The sequence below is a fragment of the Balaenoptera physalus genome (genome assembly GCF_965194825.1).
Source record: "Balaenoptera physalus genome assembly, chromosome: 14".
In the NCBI taxonomy this organism is placed as follows: domain Eukaryota; kingdom Metazoa; phylum Chordata; class Mammalia; order Artiodactyla; family Balaenopteridae; genus Balaenoptera; species Balaenoptera physalus.
In genome coordinates, this window is record NC_138893.1 from 29,091,179 (window position 1) to 29,117,767 (window position 26,589).

The 26,589-nt window shown below is 40.9% G+C and overlaps 2 protein-coding genes across 30 annotated transcripts in view; one reads left to right on the forward strand and one right to left on the reverse strand.

Annotated features, from left to right (window-relative positions):
* The window catches only part of EDRF1 (erythroid differentiation regulatory factor 1), a 37,010-nt gene extending 22,958 nt beyond the window's left edge, over window positions 1-14,052 (reverse strand). For 8 of the 11 annotated variants that reach the window (XR_014252986.1, XM_082423176.1, XM_082423174.1 and 5 more), the window contains exons 1-12: window positions 13,824-14,052; window positions 12,628-12,836; window positions 10,572-10,638; window positions 9,787-9,912; window positions 8,562-8,686; window positions 8,164-8,320; window positions 4,914-5,015; window positions 4,525-4,646; window positions 3,707-3,818; window positions 1,945-2,092; window positions 1,743-1,851; window positions 1,315-1,426 (exon numbers count right to left, since the gene is read on the reverse strand). Coding sequence is in view for 10 of the 11 variants with exons in the window: in XM_082423176.1 (XP_082279302.1) it covers window positions 1,315-1,426; window positions 1,743-1,851; window positions 1,945-2,092; window positions 3,707-3,818; window positions 4,525-4,646; window positions 4,914-5,015; window positions 8,164-8,320; window positions 8,562-8,686; window positions 9,787-9,912; window positions 10,572-10,638; window positions 12,628-12,836; window positions 13,824-13,931 (1,497 nt within the window). In the remaining variant the exon portion in view is untranslated. Of the gene's footprint in view, window positions 1-1,314; window positions 1,427-1,742; window positions 1,852-1,944; window positions 2,093-3,706; window positions 3,819-4,524; window positions 4,647-4,913; window positions 5,016-8,163; window positions 8,321-8,561; window positions 8,687-9,786; window positions 9,913-10,571; window positions 10,639-11,610; window positions 12,608-12,627; window positions 12,837-13,823 lie in introns of those variants that run through there. The other 3 variants (XM_082423173.1, XM_082423172.1, XM_082423169.1) reach the window with 2 other exon arrangements.
* A 152-nt stretch (window positions 14,053-14,204) lies between these two features.
* Window positions 14,205-26,589, forward strand: part of TEX36 (testis expressed 36) — a 47,985-nt gene continuing 35,600 nt past the window's right edge. For 8 of the 19 annotated variants that reach the window (XR_014252998.1, XM_082423234.1, XM_082423239.1 and 5 more), the window contains exons 1-5: window positions 14,205-14,457; window positions 15,832-15,982; window positions 16,528-16,695; window positions 18,623-18,691; window positions 21,343-21,537. The gene's annotated coding sequence lies outside the window, so the exon portion shown is untranslated. The other 11 variants (XR_014253001.1, XR_014253002.1, XM_082423236.1 and 8 more) reach the window with 9 other exon arrangements.

Consider the following 26,589-nt stretch of genomic DNA (forward strand, 5'->3'; position numbering starts at 1 on the left):
TGTTAATACACACTGAAATGTTCCTGATTCAAAGCACCAATACTCTGAACGTACTCTGTAAAATCCTCATGGGTTGATATGTTTATTTCCTAAAATTATTCCATTCCCAGCCCTCTCTCTTAAGAAAAAGTGGCAAATGTATTTCACTGGAGACAAGTTTTCATGTGTAAAGTGTCATAACTAAAATGTTAGCAACACATCACTCCTCATCAACCAAGAAACCAGAATTTTTCTTTACAAGCTATGAACTAATTAGTTTATCTCTTTACAAGCTATGAACTAATTAGTTTAACTAATTAGTTTATCTTTAATAGGCAACTAATATGGTTCCAGGGGGAAAACCTCCACTAGCTTAATGAGGAAAAAGTCCAGAAAATCTAGTTTCTCTTAAAATTAGCATTTATTCTGCTCTACTGTTTAAGTAATTCTTAGTCTCAGACATGCAATAGTCTTAACACTATTTTTAACTTATTAACCACCATCACCTTAATCAGCAATTAGATATTTAAGCCAGAAATTGCTTTGCCATTTTTCTTCAAAAACAGTTTATCTGGTTTGGTCTCTAGGATAATCTTTATCTCCAAACTGCATGTGGCCACAATTAAAATGAACTTGGATCTTTAAAAAAAAAAAATCACAGATACTACGTATCTCTTCTGATTTAAACAGGACACAACAACTATCCTTACACTGAAACATACAGTTGTCAAATTCAGACACCTGAGGGTAATAAGGGTGGTGTAAAACCATGGGCACAGAACTGAGGTTGTTTTAAGAGATGCTTTTACATACTGAGGTACAGGATGTGGACCTTATTCATACTGACATTCATGTAAATGGATCTTTCAAGAGACCATAGTTTCCCACCTTCTAACAGTGATAATACAAAGGAAAAACAGCACTACTTTATTAAAATTATGTGAATTCTAAACTTATAGAACAGTGCTATCCAAGAGAAATGTGAGCCAGACACAAAATTTAAAATTTTCTAGTGGCTACATTAAAAAAAGTAAAATCTGGTGAAATCAATTTTTAATATTACATTTGATTCAATAAACAAAATATTTCATCATGTAATGTGTACACACATGCGCGCACACACACTCTTCAAGATTCAGTGTGTATTTTACATTGAAAGCACATCTCGATTCAGATGAAGCACATTTTAAGTGCTCAAGAGCCACACGCGGTACCTGGCTACCAAACTGGATCCACTGGGCGGTTACAGACTATGAATCAGGCAGCTTTAATGTGCAGGCAACAATTCTCTACCGGAATGCCAGAATTCTTTGAGAGAGCATACGTTACTCTTACTTGAGGATGCCTGCTTTTGTCCAGCAATTTAACACAATTCAGAAGCAGGGTTCTAACAGTCCCATAGTGTTTCTTATTTTGATTCTTCTTCATCATCATGTTGCAAGCAACCCTAAAAGAAGTTCATATCAACTTTACTCCCCATTCATCATTCTCTACAATACTCAAGTCTAGGCACGCTCTTCTTTCCTTCCAGTGGAATAAGGGCCATAAGAAACAACTAAATATTGTGTTTTATACACCTGCCCTCCCCCCTTCCCCATTTATTTTGGAACAGTATATAGGTGTATATATACATACATACATACACTTTTTTTAAACTATGAAAATCTAAAAGGTATTTAAAACCTTGGCGTAGATAATGTGGCTATACACTTAAAAATTGTAAGTAAGGCTAATTCTTCATCTTAACTTCTTAAAGCACTCACTTATATAAGAGAATAGCCACTGGCATTGTGAATGGATTTTGGTATTTGTCTTCAGTTTCTTCACAAAGAGTAGTAAGATCATAGAGCTTCACTATATCACTGCCACTTGCTGGGAAAAAACAAAAAAACCAAAAAAACCAAATAAACCTCACTTTACAGTTGTCACTCAAATCAATTACTATTCATTCAAGAATTAGCTTACCTTTAAATAGCCAATAGGTATGTCCTTCTTTGGTACAATTAGATTTCAAAAATGATAAAATATTCTGTGCAATATCTTTTATGACTTTAGTAGAAAAATTAGAGTTTTCCAAATTGGGAATCTCTTCTGTCTTTATCATTTCATACTTCTGTAAAACAGACAGAAGATAGTTTAAGAGAAAACCTACACAGCAACACTTCTCTTATTAAAAAGTGACCAAATATACAAATCCCACAGCTAGAGACCTACGCAGCATGAGAGTTTAAGGCACTGGTTTTTGGTCTTTTTTCTGCCCTGATACTCCAAAGAAATCTGACCCATCCCTGCCAGCAATCGGTGGTTTACCACAGGAATAATTCTCAAGGGGGAGTCATCACCAGATTTTGAAGCACACACTTAGGCAGGATCTCACTTCTGTCCTAACCATGGAACAAGTCACGCTGTACACTTTCTTCTATTCTACCCTAATGGTTTTCAACTGGGAAGGTGGTAAATGAAGGCAGACTTCGCCCAGTAAGCTTTCTCAAAATATGTATTTCTGGCTTTTTCTTTCCCCTGACACTATAGTCATCTGGGCGGTGTCTCCAGTATATCCTCTTTTCCCCTTGAGCTATGGACTCTATTCCTTTACAGAAATGGAGCATGGAGCGTGGAGGCAACAGTAAGAGTAAAGGCTGCAAGGCTATTACTATCACGATTTTTAAAGCGCCTCTGTAGCTTTAGCTTGTCTTCTGCTTACACTTCCCTAAAGGCCTCTTACCATATTTTCTGAAGTACTCTAAGACTAGAAACTACAAATTAGTTGGAAAACAGACCAGATCAAAACAGAAGTGATCTCACCGTTCTCCGATCATCCAGACTGCTGTGTGCACTACACTTTGAATCCTTCACCCACTGTCTCCAATTTTTCTCTTTGCGCATTCTTATTTCCCATTAGGTTAAACCGTTCTGAGTAGTGACCAAACCTTATTGTTTTTCCTCCAACATTTCTTTTTTTTTTTTTAATTTTATTTATTTATTTATTTTTGGCTGTGTTGGGTCTTCGTTTCTGTGCGAGGGCTTTTTCTCTAGTTGTGGTAAGTGGGGCCCACTCTTCATCGCAGTGCGCGGGCCTCTCACTATCGCGGCCTCTCTTGTTGCGGAGCACAGGCTCCAGACGCGCAGGCTCAGTAGTTGTGGCTCACGGGCCTAGTTGCTCCGCGGCATATGGGATCTTCCCAGACCAGGGCGTGAACCCGTGTGCCCTGCATTGGCAGGCAGATTCTCAACCACTGCGCCACCAGGGAAGCCTCCTCCAACATTTCTGATGGGGACAAAGTCCCTCATAAATAGAATATGCTCAATAACAATTTGCTATATAAACTATTTACTTTTATGCAATGCTGGGGCCTTTCCTTAAAACTTTGCATAAACTGAGTAGGTATTTGTATACTGACTAAACACCTCCACTGTTTAGACACTTTCAGGTAATTACTATGGGTGCCTGGCATTAAAATTACAGTTCTCTGGCTACAAATATAGCTTTTAGTACTGTATTATGACCTGCCCACAAATTACCTGTAAAATTAGACTCCTGTAACATCTAGAATTCTGATATCACCAACTCAAACGTGAAAACACTCAAATTTGAGTTTATCCATAGCTATCTTCCTTGCCAAAATACACCTTAGTATTTAAGAGCCTTAAAAACTTTAGTGAGGTACTTTCTGCTCCAATCTGTATTTGAGACATTATTTTAAAAGTCACACTGTATCTATCTTACCTGTACAATTCCATTTACATGAAAACACATGACAAGCTCTGGTACATTGCATATCAAGTTGTCCAACCAATAGTCGATTCCAGTTAGCACATTAATTGGTTTGTTGTTATCCCTAAAAATACACATTTCTAGCGTTATTTGATTTAATTAAGCTGTTCCATAATCAATCATCTGAGACTTATCTCCCCCATTAAAATATTTTAATCTATTCTCCCTAGTTGGAGAATGCCATTTATGCTTTCTCTTCTGATGAGACACGCACATGTAGCTTATGTGGTGTGTTGTACTTAACATCCTTCCACAAGCTTTTCTTGGACTTCTAATGGGTGTCCGTAAGAGTTTTCAGCAAGAATAGGAGGAACTATGAGAGCGGATGACCGGGAGCCTACTGCACGCTCTTCACACAACCTGAAGTGAAAGACTGACCAGCGTGCACCACAGTGCCCAAGTCAGAATTCACATGGACTAGTACGAACACATACACCTGGAACATTAAACAAATGCTCACAATTAGTTAACAGGAAGCTGGGAGACCATCTCCTTGACTAGTTAAATAAACATTATATTCTCACAAGTTGTAGATTCAGACTTAAGACTAGGTCAGCACAGCAGACCTCTGACTCCACTCACTGAGGACTAGAACGAAAAGCCAGCCAGAGGGCTTTCAGCATTTGCCGAAACACTCCTCCCTTACTGCAGCCATTTCAACTGGTGGGGCAAGGAGGGAAGTGAAAAAAAACTAGAAAAGGAAACGATGCTGGAATGGAGAGGTGAAAGCAGATGGAAGGCTGATTCTAAAGGGACACAAGCCTGGTTACCTGAGACGTAGGCTGACTGCTGGATATCTGCCTCCTCCAAATATAGGCATGTTGGAGCCAACTAGCATATGTATGTCTTCAAACGTCCATAAAATATTCCGAGCAAAATCATTTTTAAGACCCTGCGATTTAAAATCAAATAGAAAGATTATATAGTAAACAGGAGATCAGTAGTCTCCCCCCATGATCCACAGAAAGACTAGAAAAAGGAAAAGACAAGGGAGACAAGGTAAATTAAAGCCACAGAGCTATAAGATCACAGAGATGCTTAGAAAGAGATTCAGGATCAAGTGGATTTCTTCCCCTATGAATCCAATTTAGACTAGTTTTTAAGTGACGAAGTAGACTGGGGATTAGGTGTCTCACCTTGGACACCACGAAAAGCGTACCTGACTGTTCTCCCCGTCATTGAATAAAGTAGTCAGGGTTTGTTCTTTAGGTGCTGAGGCCACATGCCCCACTATGTATGAGGGTTCAAGAGGCTCACCTCCCTGTGAAAAGTGCAAGGATAAGGAGTGATTCTGCTGCCGTAATTACTTTAAAATGGCCTACTGTTACAGAGTATCACCTAAACATTCAAAGTGTACACCTCAAATCTACTCTTGTAAATCAGGGCTAATACAAATCATTAACTCTCATCACTGGGTGACATACTTCAGCTCCTAATTATCGGTTACTATAATAAGCTAATCACATTTAGATCTTATTCAAATAACAATGAAAGATTATTTTAAGCTTTCCAAGCTTTTTTTCCTCTTTTTTTGGGTGAATCAGAATAGCACTGCTCTTTCAGCATACCCCATCCCTACTGGATTAAAAAATTCCTAAGAAACCTCAGCCATATTTTTGAGACACTGGTCATCAGAACAGCCTCCAGTTTCACATTTCCTAGTGTGTGTTTCACAGAAGTCTAGTCGCTGGGTGAAAAATTTCTAGAGTCAGGTTTGAAAAACACTGCTTACCAAGGATTTGCTTTTGGACAGTAACAATTCTTATTACCATTAAAAAGCCCCTAAGAGGTCCTGCACTGGAAAACCTATCCAATGTCCTCACATTTATTTGATCTCATAACACTTTCTTATTCTTATTAGATTCTGTGGAATATATTTTGAAAACACATAGGAAGAGGAATCTTTGACATGGGTAAACGCAGTCCACCACTCAACTTTCCAACCATAGGGTAGTTGCCATTAAAAAACATTACTTTAAACCAAGATGAGCATGCATATGTGCATGCACACGTGAGCATGTGTGTGCGTTGCTTATTCCTATGTGTGTGCTAACAGGCCTAGCACCCGCCGGCAAAGTACGTATAACTGCAAGCATGGGGGGGAATCTCCAGTGCTTCTGCTATGTCTTGTCTTCCTCTCAAAGGGTCCTTAAAGGATTTCAAACATTTATTATACTGTTTATTTACACAGACAAGTTATCAACCCCCAAAACTGTATTTGCCAGGCAGCTGCTTTAGTGGGAGTTCGGGCTCTAGGTTATAATGTCCTCGATAAAGGTCTGGCTCCACGGCCATACCCCAGAGACCTACTTAAACTCTGTTACTGCCTAACACAGGCCTCAAACTAGCCGTTTCAGTGTTAGGAGCAAGAATTCGTGAGGTGATAGCTTACGAACAAAAATAAATCTCTAAATGTTGAAATTTAAAGATTTAAATGTGTTATAAAAAGTATTCTGGGGCTTCCCTGGTGGCGCAGTGGTTGAGAATCTGCCTGCTAATGCAGGGGACACGGGTTCGAGCCCTGGTCTGGGAGGATCCCACATGCCGTGGAGCAGCTGGGCCCGTGAGCCACAGTTACTGAGCCTGCGCGTCTGGAGCCTGTGCTCCGCAACAAGAGAGGCCCGCGCACCACGATGAAGAGTGGCCCCCGCTTGCCGCAACTAGAGAAAGCCCTCGCACAGAAACGAAGACCCAACACAGCCAAATAAATAAATAAATAATAATTACAGGTGCTAATAATTAAAAAAAAAAAAAAAAAAGTATTCTGTAAAAGATTATTTTTAGGCAGGGTAGCTCTACTTAGGAATACGCCATTGCTAAGACAACCCGACTGCTTACAGGGCCCTTCTAAATGTGTGGAATACATGGGCACACTGGAGTAATGCTGTGAGAACAGGCCTCTGAAGTCAGAAATATCAGGGTTCAAACCCTAGCTGGAACTTCATCAGCTCTGTGGCCACAAACAAACATCTACTTTTCATGAGCTTTATTTACTTATTTGTAAAATGATACCATCAACACAATACATATGCAGCTCCAAGGATGAAACAAATTTATATGCCACACGTGGAGTAAAGTACATGGCCTAAGAGGCATTAAGTAGATTCCAGTTCACTTCCTCCACATGCAGGCCTGCAGATTCTCAAAAGCCTCCAAGGTTTTTCATAGTAACCCTTAAAGGACAGATGATAAGGCTCATAAAGGAGGAAATGGGTGGTAGAACACTAGTATTTCTATTATGTGGTCTTTTTATAATGTATGTGTTTTGAAGTCAAGGAATACTAAGTAATTTTTTAGAAACTCCTTTAGTGACGTACAATCACATATAGGAAAGTACATAAAACAAATAATACAGAATATAGTATAATGACTAATTAGAAAGCAAATTACCTATGTAACCACTACCCAAGTCATGACACGGGACCCTCCTAGCACCCAGCACCCACATCCCTTCTCATTTAGGTGACATACCCACCTCCTACAGTTATCACTATATGGACGTGCATGGTAATTACTCCCTTCCTTTTCCTTACAGTTTTCCCAACTTTGGAAAAAAAATTAAGGTCACTACATAGTTTAATGACGCATCTCTATCTGAAAACCTACTAAAACTAAAATCAAGTTAAAGCTATTTGTCCCCTATAACCTTATAAGGTGTGACGATAGATAGTACCTGGACAAATGCTGAATGTTCAACGTGTGAGAATACACAGCAAGAGGAAAAACACAATTTACCAAGTTAAAGATCTTATTTTTACCTTCCTCAAGCTTGTCAATATATTTTCCTAAAAATAAACATGCACAATTTACATCTATGGAGTTATTTTATTCTTTGATAGACACAATAAGGACAAAAACAAATGAACAATAAGAACCAAGAATATAAGAGACAAAAGAGATAACAGTCTACTCTCTCTTCCTTTCTAAAAGCTTTATAACATTAATGTAGCTTAAGTCTTAACAACTTCATCTAGAAAATCTGCAGGGGTATTTCAGGCCTAACAATCTGACTAAAAGTTAAGGCAGAAGATCAGTATTTAAATTACAAACAGGCCTGTGAGTCTCAATATCTGATAGGCATTTAATATTTCTACAGTTTAAATATACCGTTATCTCCTTATGACTTTAAGGAGATAATCAGTATCGATAAACATATTGATAAGCTATCTTAAATGTGGTAAAAACTTTTAAATGCTTTTGAATTATTTCTTAAAAAACATCACATCTAGCCATTCATGACAGCCCTTGTAAACTCCATATTGAAAAACTAAAAAAAGTACTTTCTGTAACTGTGAAGACATAAATTGATGGAATATTTTTCACTCTAGTTCGTCTATTTTTATTAACAGAATAACTGATTTTGTCTCCTTAGATGAGCTTGCTGAATTAGCATCTAGGTACTAACTAACCTGGCTGGAAGCACCGGGGTCTTCAGAGACTGAAGAAGGCATTTCAAAGGGGGCGGGCCAAGAAGCCCCATCCGAATTGTTTGTCTGATCTGCGCTGGACGATTCCTGCTGTTCTGCGGCAGATGGGACAGGCTGAGCAGCTCCATCACCATTGATACTGGCCAAATCAGAAAGAAAAAATACCACACTGTTACTGAAGTTAACTTTATGTAACAGGCCACCGGTTTTTAAAAACCAGATTCTATAATCAAGCACAAATCTCGTTAAAAAAGCAATATAGGGCAAATGTCAACAATAATAGCGGCAAAACTTAAATTACTTTTGCTGGCTTCAAATTACGTTTTAGATCAGAATTTCATTTTTCCTCTTAAGATAAAAATAAACAAGTAGCCAAGTACCTGTAATATAAAAACTTCGAAAGAATAGCCTTCTGATACCAGTGTTCTTTGCTTTTTTTCTTCCTCTGCCACTTCTGATCAATAAGTCTTTGATAAAACTCTTTTAACCACGTCCAATCACCAGTCTGAATAACATAAGAAATTGATAAATAGAACAAACATAAGAAACTGATAAATTAACCAAGCTTGCAGTCAAAACAATTCGTTACCTATTGCCCTCTTATAGGAAATACTTTTTTTTAAATACCGCTTCATAAACCTACACTCGTAAAACATTTACCTTTCTAGACTCAGTCCCTATCACCTCTTTTTGGAAACCTCCCTGTCTTCCTCCTCTCCTTAAGCCAGACAAGGAGAGGTGACTCTTCTCTATAACATGTTCTTCAGTGCCTGGAATCAGTCCCACTATGCACACTGCATTAAAATTATCTGTGTGTTTGTAACCCCCAAATTATAAGCCGTTAGGAAGCAAGTACTGTGATTCTCAAAATCCTGCCCAGGGGCTAACATATACAGACTGAACTGAACTGTGGTCTTTTCAAATGGAAAAACATTTATTTAAAACGTCAATTTAAATCACTGTAACTTATTTTCCTCTATCAAAGCACTGCAGGAATATTCTTTAAAGAGTAGACTATGGGAGTGGCAAGACCATGAACTATTTGCAACCATGAACTATTGGTAATGACAAGGTAAATACAGAAGTACCGAGTAAGCTTTCAGAAACTGCAATATTATTACATTATTATACTTTACAAAATAACGGGGGTTAATAGTCATTCACCACATACAGTTTGAGAAGCTCTACTTGAAGAGAACCAATTAATTCTAATATAACTATATATTCATAGGAATAATTTTTTAAACATTTTTCACATTTCCTGGCAGCCATGTTTCATGAAAATGTCTTTAATGGAGACATCAAAGGATTTTTCAAAAATTTAACCAGTCCCTTAAATTTCAGATTTTTCACAACTTTCTTCATTCACTTCACCCTTTTCCTTGCAAGAATCCTGGCTGTTGGTTTCAATGAAGTAAGTTTCTTCACCGTTCTCTTTTCTATTTTTTCTTTATTAAAGCTTTTTTATCTTGAGCGAAACTTTTCACTTCTTGGTTGAAGTACTCAACCACGTTTCCACTCTGGCCTTTCTTTGAAACAAAATCACATTTCTAGTTCCCTTAAGTTGTTAAAATAGTGCTTTTCTTGTTATTTTTCAAGTATTACCTGAGATGATCTCATAAAGAGTTCTTGAATATCTAACTCGTCTAATAAGAGAGTCCTTCCTATGCGGTGCACTGCCATGCTCACGTGCGATTTGCTGTAGGGAATCTTCAGGAGCTTTTTTATGTTCTAGAAAAAAATCAAGAGGAAAAAACAATTTAGAAAGACCTTTGTAGTGTGATCTGGAATCTTTCAAATTTTAACTTCACTCAACTTTAAAGCATAATAAACCTTATTTCCTTAAGGTCATACAAACTGTATTTTACACAAAGAGCTACCTATAAACACATAGAAGACAGAGCTTTAGAACCAGAATCACCTACACTTTACTAGTCACCCTGTGTTAATGTAAATGACAGTCAAAGATTTATTTGTACACGATGGAATTTCATAAAGTATGTACAGGTCACACTGTTGCACTGACCCAGGCTTTTAGCATCTCAGATAAAATTGGCCAACTAAGGATCAATAGATTTTACCAGAAGTATCACATCTAATTCCCAACTAGTAACATTACATAACCCAACGTTATAATTGCTATCATCAAAACTGCTATCATTAAAACACAACCATCAATACTAATATTAATTACCACTGCCACTATTTGGGGGGTTGTTCCCTCCTCTTTGAGGAAAGATGCAGTGAACAGTGTCACTTTAATAAAAAAGGTATTCAATAATCAGATAGTTGTAGCTTATTTCATCACTAATTTTCCAAGACTGCAGACAAAGCAGGCTATAAATCCCCAGCACAAACATCCCAACTACATTTGCAATAAGGACACTTACTTCAGAGTCAGAGACAACATCCACATCGTTTCCCACTGAATCAATAAAGTCGTATGCCATCCCAAAGCTGAAGGAGAAAACAAAGGCCACAAAAATCACGTTCGTGGTGGTGCAGGTATTGTTTATAATAGAATACTATATTTCATCGCTTCTTGGATACACATTTTTCACATTCTAACACCTCCGAAATCAGTATGCCTATCACCATTACAGTTGGCTAGTTTTTCCTTCTTAATGGTACATAAAATAATGGGGTCACTTAACAGACATAGAAAACAGACTTGTGGTTCCCATGGGGGAGGGGGGTGGGGGAGGAATAGATTGGGAGTTTGGGATTAGCAGATGCAAACTATTATATATAGAATGGATAAACAACAAGGTCCTACTGTAGAGCACAGGAACTATATTCAATATCCTGTGATAAACCACAATGAAAAAGAATACGTACATATGTGTGCGTATGTGTGTGTGTGTATATATATATATAAAACTGAATCACTCTCCTGTACACCAGAAACTAACACAACATTGTAAATCAACTATAGTTCAAGAAAAAATAAATTAAAAAAAATTAAAATAATGGGGTGACTTAAAAATCAATGGCATCTTGGATTTTATAAAAGATAGTAATAACAGAATAGTAATAGAAGCAATTAATAGTAAATATTTAGAATAAAAACAATTAACAATTATTTTTATTTTTGTAGTCATGAAGTCTAAAAAATATCCAATAGAAAACAGTCAGTTCGAGTTAGTGTTCTTTTTAGGTGGGGAGATGAGAAAAATAGCAACAGAAACATTTATCAGAATTTTAGTCTCTAGGATTATGTTCCCAGTGATAAACACTACTACCCTTTTAAAAAATATATGAGAAAAAAATGCACATGAAACCAATTCAACCAGAAAGAGAAAAAACAGCTAACCGAGCACGCAACTTGTGCCAGGTACCACATGAGGCACATCTATAATCTGCAAGCCTGAAAGGCAGCTGATGTCACCATTTTTCAGTTAGTAGGTGGCAGAGAGTCAAGATACTTACTTAGGACTGCCTCACTTCAAAGCATGCTGATGATTTACCATGTGGTCTAGGCAAGTTACTTAACCTTTCCAAGCTTCAGTTTTCCGCAGGAAAGTTAGTTAACAGTACCAAACTCAAAGGGTTGTTGTGAGAATGAAATGAGATAAACATATAAAGTACTCAGCACAGTGTCTGTACACAATTATCATTTAAATCACTTTATAACATTTAATTCTCTTGCCCTATAATTTATTAAGCCATTCTTCTAAAAGAAGATATGCAGACCATTTCCAATTTTTTTTTGCTAGTATAAATAATGCTACAAACAAGCAACATTTTACAAATATAACTTTCACCTTCTGAGTCATTAGGATAATTTCCAAACTACTGGCACATAAGGTACTAATGTATTTATGGCTCTTGCTATATGTTATGCAGAAATATTTTAGGTTCAATCGCTGAGAGGAAAAAAGAGAACCCCATACATTAAACGGTCTACAAGAATATGGACATCAGTACATTTTTCTCTGTAAGACCCAGGCCACTCTCTCAACTTTAAATACCACCAGCAAGTGTCAAAGTCAAGGGTGTACATCACTGGACATGCTGTGTTTTTACATCACTGCTTTTTCAGCCCAGACGATCCACCACCATTTAATGAAAAACTCCACAGGACAGGTTAGGCAGTGTTAAGGGTTTTCCTCATCATGTGCCACCCTGATTCTCTGCATTCACATATTCAAAAGGTATGTAAATTGGCTAAAATTAAAACAGCTGATGGAATTTTAGTGGTCAAAACTCATCTTTGTTAATAACATGATGCAGACTTGAAAGAAGCATATGCGATTGATAGCTTCATATTTTAACAGAGTCCTATTATCAGGGGGAAAAAGGACATTGAAAGTCAAATATAATCTTTTACCAAAGCGAAATCTTGGCACGTTGATGAGCATTACAAATTAAACTGAACAGCAAGTATTAAGAGTTTTAAGGTGGAGGGTTGAGGGTCAGGTAAAAATGCCATCATTTAATATTTACCTTGAAAATGGCTTGCTTTTCCTACTGTTGCCAAGAATGGTAGTTCCTGCTGGTCCTAGCTTGGCACTCTCTCGTAACCAGTTGGCAGGTGGGAGTTTCAAGTCTGTTTTCTCTTGGAGGCGTGCAAATGCTGTCCGAGGAGGGGCAGAAGAGTATTTCACCACAGCGCGGCTCTTCACTTCATTGCCTCCAAGAAATAAAGCTGATCCCTGATTAAAATATTAAATGAAATTTTAACGTACACCACTAGGAATAAAAAAACCCCACCTTAATAATAATAATAAAAACCCTACCACATCAGGCTTACAAGAACATATACTACATGTTACTAACAGCAGTTAATAAATGTGAGCATAAATGTGTACCATTTACTTAGCTCTTTTTCACATAATTTCAAAGAAAAAAAGGTGAGTCAAGGAGTGTGATGGGTACGGTTATTAGCTAGGAAACAGGCCAACCGAACTATCTTTTAAAACATTCATAAGAAAGTGTAGAAGCAGAAACCAAGGAGTCAAGAGCAGCACGTTAACTAAGTGCAAAATTTAATATAAACCTCTGTTCAATATTAAAGATGTATTTCAATTTCAATAACACACGTCATTTAGAAAGTTTGTGGTGAGATATCTGGGCCTTTTTTGTTTTTAAGTAAGCGTTTAGAAACTGATTAGTCAGTTTACGACACACATACTCTGAATGTCTAACTTCATTGCAAGTCCCTGGGGGGTGCGCACAGATTTCACTTGCACACCCCCAAGAAAGCTCAGGGTCTAAGTTAACTCTTCCAACCTTCCTTCACGCAGTCCCGCTTCGGCCTGGCAAACACTTTGCGCCCTTCTAACATTAATTAGCTCAGTGCCATCTCGGTGAGCTCGCTCTCTTCTCCCTTCAGCTCTGCAAGGCGGTGCCGACTTGGGAACCACATATTTACACGTACGCTCCTTGAGAGCGGAGGTCGTGTCTAACTCACCTGTCGGTTATCATCGACTGGGAAGCCAGGACTGCTTTTGATACGAATGACCTGCAAGTACATGCCTGAGTACTCACCGACAGGCACACGGACTTCCACTCCGTTTGGGGGGCCGTCGGGTAGGCGTGGAGAAGGCGCCAGAAGCCGCCGGGAACCGTGACATCCCTCACGGGCCAAGCGGGCCCGCAGCCCACGGAGCCCTGCAGGTCCCGCCACACCGCGGACTCACCTGTGCTGAAGGTTCCTCGGACTCTCCTTGGGACAAGAGGCTGAGCCCTCCCCGAGCAGCGGTCCCGGCCGGCGGAGCCTCGGTCCCGGCCTCCTTAGAGTCCCCCATCACCTCGGTCCAGGTGAGGCGAGGCGAGGCCAGGCGAGGCTCGACCCGAGAAGCCGTCGCAGATTGCCGGGCCCAGAGGCGTTGCTGCCCAGCAGAGCAGGCGCCAGATACGCCCCGCACTTCCGGCCTCTGACAGGAAGAACTGGCGCGGACGCGTTCAAATCTCGCGACGTTTGCTCCAGAGGCCCGGCCCCGCCTCCCCCGGTAGAGACCAGCTTCGCGGCGGGGGCGGGAACTGTCGTGCGCCGATGAAAGAGGGAAACTACCTCTCGCGTTATCTGACTCCCAGGCTCCACCCCTTGCACGCCGGTCTTTGTTGGCCAACAGTCCTCGGGACTTGGGCTTTGGGCGGAGTCAAAGCCTTAGAGGTCCTCTCTGCGTGGGCGGGGAAGAGAGGCTGTAGGTGTAACCAGCGGCTCCCGGCACGTAAAGTAGTGAAGTGTCAGCACTCTTCCCGCCCCAGCTTTCAGTGCCCCCTCGGTTTGCAGTCGGGCTCACAGGCCCAGGAAGGGAAAGACATGCCTAGGTGAGGGGCCGTCCAGACTCAAGCCAGCCGGGCCTCGGCGTCCTGTCCGCTCATCGCAGTGCGTGCATGGGCCTCGCGGTCCCGAGTGTAGGAGCGGCGGGGCTCCGCGGGGAGAGGAGGCCCTCCGCCTTTGCTGAAGGGATGGATTTCAGAGGAGACGGCACCCCCAGAGGTGCAGAGTTTGCTGCTTAGTGACGCCTGGAGCATCTACGGAGAGCCCCGTATTTGTCGGGCCCCAGGGAACTAGCAGAGGGCATTCCGGTGGTCCAGGGACTTCTCGAGCGTTAAAGGGCTCAGGAAACACCTGGGGATCTAGTTGACATGCAGATTTTGATTCAGTTGGTCTGAGAGGGGCCTGAGATTCTGCATCTATACCAGACCCCCAGGAGATGATGCCAGTGCTGTGAGTAGCAAAGAGGTAGAGAAATAGCCAAGGCCGCTTTAAAGCTTCGAAGGTGCTAGGCTCTCTTATCCTCTGAGCCGAAACCCAGTATCGTATCGTTCCATGCAGCCACAGCCTTCATAAAACTGTTTTGTTATGCAGTAAAATATTCAAAGTTTCTTGAAAAATTAGTTTTGCCTTTGAAATTATTTGGCTGTCTCAATTTGTAATTTACATCAGGTGCTGATAATACACTAATTATCTGCAGATTTAGAAGTCCTTGTAACTTAGCAAACTCAATTTACAAATTGTTTTCAATTGTAACAAAACATTTTTATGATTTATATTTAACAGTGAATTTAATACCATAGTATATTTTGTAGCACTTAAATCAACATGTATTGGTTTTGATATCTATAATTTTCTGTTTATATTTTGCAGTCAATTCTTTTTTCGTTTTTTGCAAGTAACACGTTATTTTACATTATAGTAAAAAGTTGAACACAACTTAAAGGTCTAAGGACATTAGGAGGATGGTTAAGTCTACTTTTGGTACATAATACCATTAACTTGTGCAACTATTATCAATAAATTGTTTTTCAAGAATATTCAAGAACATTTAAATTGCACATTGTATGGTACTATAAGTGTACCTGTACTGTAAGATCGTGCGTGATGTTGTGATAAAAAAAAAAATTTAAAGCAAACCTATGATAAGATCTTAATTTCACAGACATGTTTATTTCTGTGTCAATGTCCATAAAAACATATCTCTACGGGGTAAAATGAAATGATTTAAAATTTATTCTTTAAAGCTTCATTTTCCTATTTTTCTTTCTGATTATGCATTATTTTATAGTAAAATGTCATTTTATTAAGCTTTTATACATACATAATTTAGCTTCTAATGATCTTTGAATTCTGTTGTTTTATTGTATAATTCTGTGTTTGCAAGAAGGGATTTCCTGACGTAGCAGTGATTCTTTCTTCAGGACTCATATATACTGCAGGCCGCTTGAGAAGTAAGTGCCTGAACCCTTGTTGATAAATGCTTAGGGAGAAAATGTGCTGGAAACAGCCTGTGAAAAGGCAGCGAGAAGAATGAAACACAGAGAGCCAGGAACGCAGCACAGAAAAAGAGAGGTCAGTGGCCAAGGGGACCATGAGAGCAGGCGTTGGGCTGGGGGAACCAGGGACGCCCAGGAACTGTTTGTGGAAGGAAACCTGAGGAGGGACCAGATATCCTGGGGCCTCTCACAGGGCAGGACTAGAGAGATTTAGAAAGTGAAGGAGGATGGTCCCTGATGGCAGGAGAAACTGAGCACATCTGAATTACACAAAGTTGACACATTCTTCTAGCTCTAAGTGCTTATTAATTTTTTTCTTTTCCCTCTTCAAAAACGTTTATGTGCTCTGGGTTTAAGTTAATATCATTGTTTTTAATGTCTGTGATTGAAATATAATGTGGGAAAACATGGGTCATTACTTCCAGAACTTCACATTTTAAGACACTTATTTATGTTCATTTTTATATTTTCCCAGTGTCTGCCTTCCCCTCCTTCCCTGCCCCCCAGCTCCCAGCCCCCGTCAAGGTGTACTTCATCATCTGTGGCCTGCTCTGCCCTGCAGGGGCAGTTATGCTGGATCTTGTAACCAATCAGTGCTCTCACGTGTTTACCTCTCCCCAGTGCCTGATGCCATCACCGCTAAAGAGATGTTTGCTGAATGAATGAACTGCTTATAGTTTGCTGCTTCAACAAGTTGTCCCATAACCTGTGTCTGCTGGTGCTTTTCTTTTGCCTAGAATACCTTTCCCTTCCTCATCTGGCTCATTCCTAAAGACTCATCCGTCACAGGTATCATCCCTAAAAAGTCTCTCCTGACACCTCCCTCTCCTTACCCCATAGAGTCCCTTTCTTTGTTCCCAAAACTTGTATGTAGCTTTTTCCTGCACTTGCCCCCTTATAGAAAAATTACTTACTTGTATCTACCTCCCTTGCTGACTGTGAGCTCCTCAAGGGCTAATGTTCTGTCTGATCATCTGTTTTACCGACGCCAGAGCAGCATCAGCCCACAGAACTGTTTTAGCCCTTAGGCTAATGCAGGTAAAATGACTGGTGCCAACAGGCTTTTAAAATGCTTATCAAAATGTTCGAGACATAAAAACAATGTTGTTGGCCCCAAGATATACATATTTTTAATCTTGCAAAATGAAAGCTAAAATGTTTAATGAAGTAGCTACAAAATTTGCAGTGTCAATGTCATTAATTATTAAAGTTAGTATTCACACAGTTTGTTCCATTCTAAAACAATTTGTATGTTAGATTTTCTCTGCTTATATAAATCCTCCCAGCACCCAAGATGATTTCAGAGAAATGCCAATCAAAAATTCATTTAGTTACTCGTAGCACACAGTACTTTCCAAAGCAAAATTCGAAATCTTTTCTAAAACTTTTACGGTTGCATGTAAGGCAGATATGCTTAGGGCCCTTGGAATTCCTGAACAGCCCCGCCTGCAGAGAGGGAAACTTCAGGGAGCGCTTAGACTGAGGCTTGGGCCCTTTGGTCTGTTTGCCACCGTCCCCTCCATGACCTAGTGTCTTATACCTACTCAGCCTCGCTTGTGTACTTTGCCTGCTGGTCACTGAAAGTCCCTGGTTTTCTGATTCCTGGTCCTGGACTTTGAGCTGGAAGAGAGATTTGAGATTATCTGAGCCAATCCTGTCCCTCTTTAGATGAGAGCAGTGCAGTCCAGAAAGGAGGATAGACTTGACCTGTTGAATATCATGCAAAGGTAGTTTAAATAGCAAAGGCAGGACTGGTACCCAGGTCCCGGAGTACTAGTTAGTACACTTAGTCTTTAAAACAGTCAAATTGCAAACACTGGCCAGTGGAACTTTAATTTGCTTCTGAATCACCTGAGGAACTTGTTAAGCAAGCAAATTCTCTAACCACCTCCAGATGCTAAGTCAGTATTGCTAGGCCAGTGCTGGGGAATCTGCGTTTTTAGTGAGTTACTAGTGTCTGACCGCCTTGGCCTGCAGACCACAACTTAGAACAGTGATCTCCAAGGATTATCCCCTGGGGTGCAGGAAGAACTGTGGCTTCTGTTTTGTTTTGTGTTTTAATCTGGAAAGTAAAGGCAAAATTAAGCCTTACTAATGCTTAACATACAGGTTGACACAGGTGCCCTTCCTTGGGCCATGGTCAGCTGGTGTATCAGTCCAGTATGATTGGGTTATGCAGCCAAAACAAATGATTCCCAGATGTCAGTGACTTAAATTAGGGATGCCAAGTAAAATAAATAAATTTAAGATAAACAGAAAAAATTGGGGGTAAGAATTTCCAAATATTTAGTAGCAGTATGTCACATGTGACATTTGGGACAGACTTTCACTGGTCCAGGTAATTTTTACTCCAGAACCCAGGTTGATGAAGCAACCTGCATCTGGAACTAGTAGGGGTGGTGGGGCAACAAAGAGATTGGTGAACCGTAAACTAGCTCCTAAAGCTCCTGCTCAGAAGTGACAAACACACTGCCTCTCACTTTTTTTGGCCAAAATGATACACATGGCCAAGCTTAGCATCCAGGTGGTGGTGAAGACTAATGGTCCCCTAAGGAAGGACATTGGGTGTCTGTGGACCATTATGCAGTCTACCACGGCATATGGTGGCTTGGGTGGGCCACCGAATGCCATCCACAGGGTAAAATATGATGACAAAACAGGACCTTTAGGGACTTCACTGGCAGTCCAGTGATTAAGACTTTGCCTTCCAATGCAGGGGGTGCAAGTTCGATACCTGGTTGGGGAGCTAAGATCCCATGTGCCTCACAGCCAAAAAAACCAAAAGGTAAGACAGAAGCAATATTGTAACAAATTCAATAAAGACTTAAAAAAAAAAAAGACCTTTAGAAGAATCTTTTCAGAGTTTTGTAATAAGATGAGGGGTGACCTTGAAAATCTCATGTACCACACAGATCACAGATCATCTTGTGACAAAGCACTTGAAAGAATTGTCAAGCTTAAAAAATGAGTTACTATATTTTGTTTTACAGGAAGTATTCCACATTTCCTCATCTTTTCTGTGATGACAAGTAGCTGTCATTAGGATGGTGTAGGAGAGAGTTTCACAAAAATAAACAGACTTAATCTGTTCCTTCATGATAACGGTGATGTTTTTAACAATGAGTGAGAAACTCATTGGTTTTCAAAAGAATTGAATCCTTCTTTTCTCAGGAGGAGCATTTTTGAAAATAGAGGTTTGCAGATCTTTCCAGTGTTACATGATTTTGTTGCTAAAAATGACATGTATCGCTTATATAAAAAAAAAAAAAGACAAATATCCACACAAAACTTAGAAACTGAAATTTCTCACCTCTTTATAAATTTATTTATTTATTTTTGGCTGCGTTGGGTCTTCGTTGCTGCGTGTGGGCTTTCTCTAGTTGCAGTGAGTGGGGGCTACTCTTCATTGGGGTGTGCAGGCTTCTCATTCTGCTGGCTTCTCTTGTTGTGGAGCACGGGCTTCAGTAGTTGTGACACGTGGGCTCTATGGCGCAGGCTCAGTAGTTGTGGCGCATGGGTTTAGTTGCTCCGCGGCATGTGGGGTCTTCCCAGGCCAGGGCTCGAACCCGTGTCCCCTGCATTGGCAGGCGGATTCTTAACCACTGCGCCACCAGGAGATCTCCCAGATGGAGAGTTTTTGGATCCACGTCGTAATTGTTTTCTTTGATACTGCTAGTTGGCCTACTCAGAACGCCCAGACTGATCTCTTTGTCAGCCTCCAACTGATTTGTTTACCCCCAAAATGTACGTGTAAGATTCACCATTCCCAGCTGCCAGCAGGGTTTTTCCTCTCCTCTATTTTATACATCCTGTTTTTAATTGTGTTCCATGACAACAGTCAATTGACCTTTCTTCCTCATGTACAAGTAGATGAATTGCATGTAAAACAACTAGCTAAGCATCTCTGAATTATTCCTTGACACCATTTAATTGGTTTGTAAAAGAAGATTGGTGGACTTCAGAGGAGATGGAAATTTAGCCACATTTCATTTAAAACCTTTGCATGATTTGTGGAAACAATTGAAATGAGCAGTTTGACTTGGTAAGCGGTGTGATTCTTCCTAGTTAGTTTACTTATCTTTTGAGATATTTTAAGCAATGACAGCCATTAAAACCAAGTTTTAAAATAAACGGAACTTAGAAGCACACTTCAAATTGTTATATCGCAGAATTTTCAGCCAAGAGTCACAAAAATAAACCTATTTGACCACTTTACTCTCTTTAAAAAAATGCTAGTGAGAGCAGAACTAGTTTGCAATCAACAAATAAAATTAAAATATTTAAAATATTGTTTTAGACTTTAAACATATTCTACTTTTGTGTTTTTATGCTAATGTATTACTGCTAGTGTATTATTTACAAATAAATTAAGATGCATATATTGGGGCTACATGTTCAGAATTTTTTTCAGCTAATAATAGTATATGATAAGAGTTTATAGACCACTGCTTTTTAGAACCAAAAACCACATGCTGGCTACTCTTTAGGTCAAGAACAGTTAGTAAATTAATAATCTATATTTTCCTTTACACTTTAATTTGACCAGAGTAGAAAAATTTTAGAGTATAAGATAATGCAAACCTTGATGTGCAATTTACCAGTGTAATAGCAAGGAACACTCAGTTACAATTACAGGATACCTTACATAGTTATTCTTGATAATTATTTAATTGTTGTTCTGTAGACTAATAACATTTAAGCAAAATACTTGAAACTATTTGGAAATCATTTCGACTGCATTTGAACTCAATGCAGATACTTTTCTAGATACACGATGAACTCAAATTCTTTTGCAAGCTATTAGCCTTGACTTTCAGAATCGAACACAGGGGCAGGTTGTCTCTGCTGGGTGTTACTTTCCCAGCAGAAACGTCCTTAGTGTCTTTGTGAGTTTTATCCTCCGAAGCTGATTATTACTCTAAACGAATCTTAGCAACAGTTCCAAACTCACTCACGACTGCTCTCCAGGCACCTCACTGGTGGCTGGAGCACTAGTGGTGATTCATGCTGGGCACGCACCTTAGGCTGAGGGTGAGAAGGAAAGAATTCTCAAATGAACCTTCAAATCAATCCCTCAGGCAGGCCTCTGTCTTTCCAGTTAAGGGCTTGGCCTTTGCAGACCCTAATGAATCATTTAGCCATTAAGCATTTCCAAGGAAGCTTCCAGTGGAGAGAACAAAAGGAAGGCATCACTTAGTGCAAAAGTGTCCGGTGTCAGAACTGGACCTTTTCACTAAACATTTCTATATTTGTCTTCCTGTGGGCATTGAAGAGATCTATTTTACCTTGTCAGTGTAATGCAGTCACAAGGCTGCACCCAGGAATGGAATCCACTGCAGGAGCATGTTGGACAGAATGGTAACTACTGGATGGACCACGAGTGTTATCCACATATGACAATTTTTTACATATTTATTTACATTTTGTTCTCTCCAGGAAATGAAGCCAGAATCCACAGATGTCATTATCCATCTGTACGCTTTTGTTTACTACCCAGAAGGCAAGAATATTGCATTTTAAAAGTGTCCGGACTTTTGTTCTTTCTTATCACAAATGAGAAGATCTGACCATTCACAGTTACCCTGAGTGGAAGTGCCAAAGACTTGCTTCTTGGAGCGCTTTGAGATTCAGGTACAAAAGGCATTTTATAAGCACAGAGTGAAAAAGCATCATTTGTATTCATTTGCTGCTGTGGCATTTCTCTCTGGAATCTTCCTCGTGTCTGTCAACATTGTGCAAAAGGACTGGCCTCATCTACATTACAAATATCTCTCCTTTAATGGTCTGGAAGTAGGAAAGGGACTGCATAAGAGTGAGCTCTCATGTTGGAGGGTCTCCTGCTTGTTTATCCCTAAAACTGGTTGGACATGATGGCTGTGGATGTCATGAATTGTTTTGGAAAGACCTGAGTATGAAATCAATACAGTGCTTTGTGCATCTTGGCTGCAGTGAATGTGTATTATCTGACTTCAGTGACTCATGGGAGAATCACAGCCATAGGGAAGAGCTTCTGAGGGGTCATTTAGAATGGAGCCATTCTGGGCGGAGGGTGGTCAGTTCTCTACTAGCTTCCGGAGTGGAGAAATTTCCACCATGATGGCTCCTTTGACCCGTGGCAGATCCTTTCTTGCAGGGGCCCTGCTTGGTATGATTTAAGAAGCATCAAGGACTTTCTGCCCCAGAAGATCTCAGTGTGTGACATCACACACATGGATGAGGGTTTGCCAACTGTATTAGTTAAAGTAGAGCCTGGCTTGGAGGGGCTCCCATGCCCCTCTGGGAATGTTCTAGAACATGGGGCATTACCCAAGAGACAGAACCTGGGATGGTGTTACTCAGGTCAAAGGTCTGAGTGTGGGGGGCCATATAAATGAGTGGTGGGGCGGTGTGTATAGATGCAGGAGGAGAGATGCTTGGAGAGCAGGAGTGCTGCTACCAGGAGAGATGGTTCCCAAAGGGAGAGACCCATATGCCAAGCCCTTTTTCCTCTGCCCAGGGTCCCTTCTGAATCTGCAAATCAGCTTCTGCTTCTCCTCCTTTGCCGCCTTCTTCAAATCTTTTCATCACAAAAATTTCAAATATATACCTAAGCAGAGAGAAGAGTAAAATGAACCCCCATGTACCCATCACCATTATCCACCTTGAAAAATGACCAACACCATCCAATCTCCTTCCACACACCCTCCCCTTCCTCTGATGATTATTGAAATTAGCTCATACTTTTTTTTTTTTAAATAAATTTATTTGTTTATTTTTGGCTGCGTTGGGTCGTCGTTGCTGTGCGCGGGCTTCCTCTAGTTGCGGTGAGCCGGACCTACTCTTCGTTGTGGTGCGCAGGCTTCTCATTGTGGTGGCTTCTCTTGTTGCAGAGCATGGGCTCTAGGTGCACAGGCTTCAGTAGTTGTGGCACATGGGCTCAGTAGTTGTGGCTTGTGGTCTCTAGAGCCCAGGCTCAGTAGTCATGGCACACAGGCCTAGTTGCTCCGTGGCATGTGGGATCTTCCCGGACCAGGGCTCGAACCCATGTCCCCTGCATTGGCAGGCAGATTCTTAACCACTGCACCACCAGGGAAGCCTTCCTTAATTATTTTTAATTTAATGCTCCCTGTTGCATTTTTCTGGCCATTTTCTTCTGTCAATCACTGTCTTAAGTCAGTCTCCTGGATTGGCTATGAAAAGACACCTTTCTCAAGGGAGCCCTAGGCAGACACATTTCTCAAGGGAGAAATGTTGAGACTGGCCAAACGACGTAGGCTTAATTCAGTTCCACCCGACAGACAGGCGTCTAGTCCTAGGCACAGTGCTGGGTTAAGGATGTCGGCAGAACAGGGTTCCTAACCTCCTCAAAGGCACATGATCTAGTTCTGGGAAGAGGACAAGGGCTGTAGCAAGTAGTCAGCAATAGAAGGCGGATGTTACCACTGAGGAAGGGAAAAGACCAGGTGTGGGGGACATTCCAGGTTGAGATAGACACACTGGGCTGGGAGGGGGGAGGGTTCAGGGAGGTCAGCAAGGGCTGTGGAGCCTGAGGTGTTGAGGAGGGACTTGGAGGGTTGAGTGTGGGGTGGGACAGTGAAGGAAAAACACTTGCCAAAACGTGGAGGTGGGAATAGCTGAGGGAGCTGTGGTAGTCCCCCAGTTGGCTGGAACACAAGGTGCAAGGGGCTTGGTGGGAGGAATGGGGGAAGGAGGGCAATTGGTTCTTCTTAGGTTAAGAACTAGATAATACTTATTTCTAAGTAAGGAAAACCAAAACTGGATTTTTAGGGCATGGCTATGAAAAACATACTGCAGACCACACTTAGGAAACCGGAAGAAATCAAGGTGGGCTTAATGGAAGTTAGGCAGCAGGGGTGGTATAAGAAAACTCAGGTAGCTGCCTGAAATAAAGTGGACCCAGCTTCCACTAGCCAGGCGATGCATTTTTTAAACCTAAAAATGAGGCTTATTGTGATTCCCCACTACATAAAATGTAAGTATAACTGTAGTCTTTTGCTGCTGAGTTCTGAGAAAATATGGTTTTTTTGTCTCTGCCAGTGAAATAAATACATGGACAGAAAATTCCTAGCATTGCTTCCATGTAAGAGAGGGCAGAGAAGATGGTGAGCTTTGGCAAAACGTTCATGTTTTGTAAATGAAACAGAACAGTAACTTGATTTTTCAAAAGAATAAGGTTTTCATTACAAATGTGGGCCCGTTTATGTTGGAAAATTCAAACGTAGCAAAACGCAAAAAGGCAAGAAAATGCATCATCCCACTATCCAAAGAACATAATTTTTAATGTTTTTGTGTCATATGACGATTTTGGAACATGTTTTTGATACTGAATGACTTCAGTAATTCACCCCGCCCCCCTCCCCACCCCATTCATTGTGCTTATCGAGTTTTGGCATTAATATTTCTATCTCTGTTGACTTTAAGAGTCAATCCTCCTTTGAGCTCAGATTGCAGATGGGATACAGGGGATCATCTCGATATTGAATGAGAGAGAAAGTTTATTCTCAGATATGCATGAAACCAGCCCTGTGCTTGTTTTTTGATTTTTGTTTTGTTTTTCATTTGTTTTGTTTGCTTTTTTTTTTTTTGCAGGGCCTGGGGAAGACTGTAAATGGAGTCTGCAGAGCATATGGCTAAATATCTAAGTTATTTATTAAGCCAACAAATTATTAAATAAAATATGTCCTCTCCTCCTTCCTTGGCTAGTACACCTTCATCACAGCCACCCCTTGGAGACTATTAAAATGTTCTATCCTCTGACCCTTCTAACAGGTGCCCCCTGGCCACCCCTTGGGCATAGGGGTACAAACACCAGGTCCTCTGGGGGTCAGGCCTGGGAAGCACACTGTGTGGGCCCCGAAGCAGGCTTGGAGCCATTAGGGCAGGCTCTCAGGAGCTCCAGGTGGGCCTGTCTCCCTGTGTGTTGCAGGGGAGTTAGGGCAGGGGTGGCCAGAGGAAAGCCAGAGCAGGCGCCCCGCTGACTCTGATTTGAGTGAATTATTCCATGTTTCTATGTACAGGTGGTGTGCTGGGTGCTGGGAACACAAAGGTGAGTGAGAACAGTTTAGTGGGGGCATATGCAGAAGCTGTCAAGTAAGTTCCCTCTCCCAAATGTGAACTTGCAACTATGACTTGACCCAGTCAGTAAAGTCAGGGAGGAGGTAACTAGGCAAAAAGGGCAGAGAAGAGAATTCCAGGCAGAGGGAAAAGCATAGGTGAAGTCCTGGTATCAACGGAGAGAGGCACAGCCATTGTGAGGCAGGGGAACACGGTGGTAAGGCTGGGACGGGAGCCGCAGGAGCTTGAGATGGGAGGCGGGGCTGGAGAGGCAGGTGCGCACTGACCAGGGGAGGTCTCCGTGACCTTGTTAAGGAATTTCTCAGGATCCTCAGTGAAAGGCTTTGAGCAAAGGGTCACAGGATCAGGGTAAACAGGGCTACACCATCTTGAATTGGTCCTGGCTAGACATAATGGTTCTTTGGACCAGTGGGATAGTGATGGAGATGGCGAATTGCAGACATGCTCCGGGGAGATTTAGAAAGTAAAATGGCCAGGACTTCGGGGGGATTGGATTAGAGGCAAGTGGGAAATACATATCAGGGGTAATTGGTCAGATAAATGGGGTGGACGATCTGGGAACACTGAAAGAAGGTGAGGTTGGAGGGATAGGTCATGAGTTGGCTCTGGGGCATATAAGTTTGAGGTACCTTTGGGGCACCTAGGACGGTCCTCAGCAGGCAGGAGGATATACCACTTGAGCAGTAAAAAGAGGTCAGGGCTGCAGATTTAGGTGTGGGAGTCATCTCCACAGAGGTGGTGAGCCAACCTTAACCTTAGGCTTAGGATTAGGGTCCACGGATGTGATGTCTGGGGAGAGACTGTCCACTCACCTGGTAGAAATTAAACAACCCAAGCTTTCTGATGCAGATGAGAACCTTAAGAAGGGAATCACACCAGCTGTGAACTAAAATGACAAAGAAAAACCTTCTAGCAACCTTGCTCATGACATTGGTCACTGTAAACAGGCTTGTCATGCACAAATCACCTGCAACAACGAAGAGGATTAGGGATGAGTTGGTCACAGTTGCATGGGGACTTTTTGTGCTTGTGAGTTTAAATCAGATTCCTGTTACATGCACACCATTTTGCCATGTGTATTTGTAAATATATCTTGCTGGCATATTTTATGCTTCAGTTAATTTAGTTGACATCTAATTTAATTGACGTATAAAAATAAAATCAATTTTCAGACAAAATACCCATAAAATAAGTGGAATGCTATAATAAGTTTCAAGAAATTAAAATGTAATATATTTAGGCTTCTATTCTAAAGCAATTTCATCTAGAATGGTAGATATTGTAGATGTAATTTTTTTCTGAATCTCTGTCAATTATACAATAATAAATGTGGCTACTATATATCCAGAAATTTATTTTTTTTAACATCTTTATTGGAGTATAACTGCTTTACAATGTTGTGGTAGTTAATGCTGTATAACAAAGTGAATCAGCTATATGTATACATATATCCCCATATCTCCTCCCTCTTGGGTCTCCCTCCCACCCTCCCTATCCCACCCCTCTAGGTGGTCACAAAGCACCGAGCTGATCTCCCTGTGCTATACAGCTGCTTCCCACTAGCTATCAATTTTACATTTGGTAGTGTATGTAAGTTCATGCCACTCT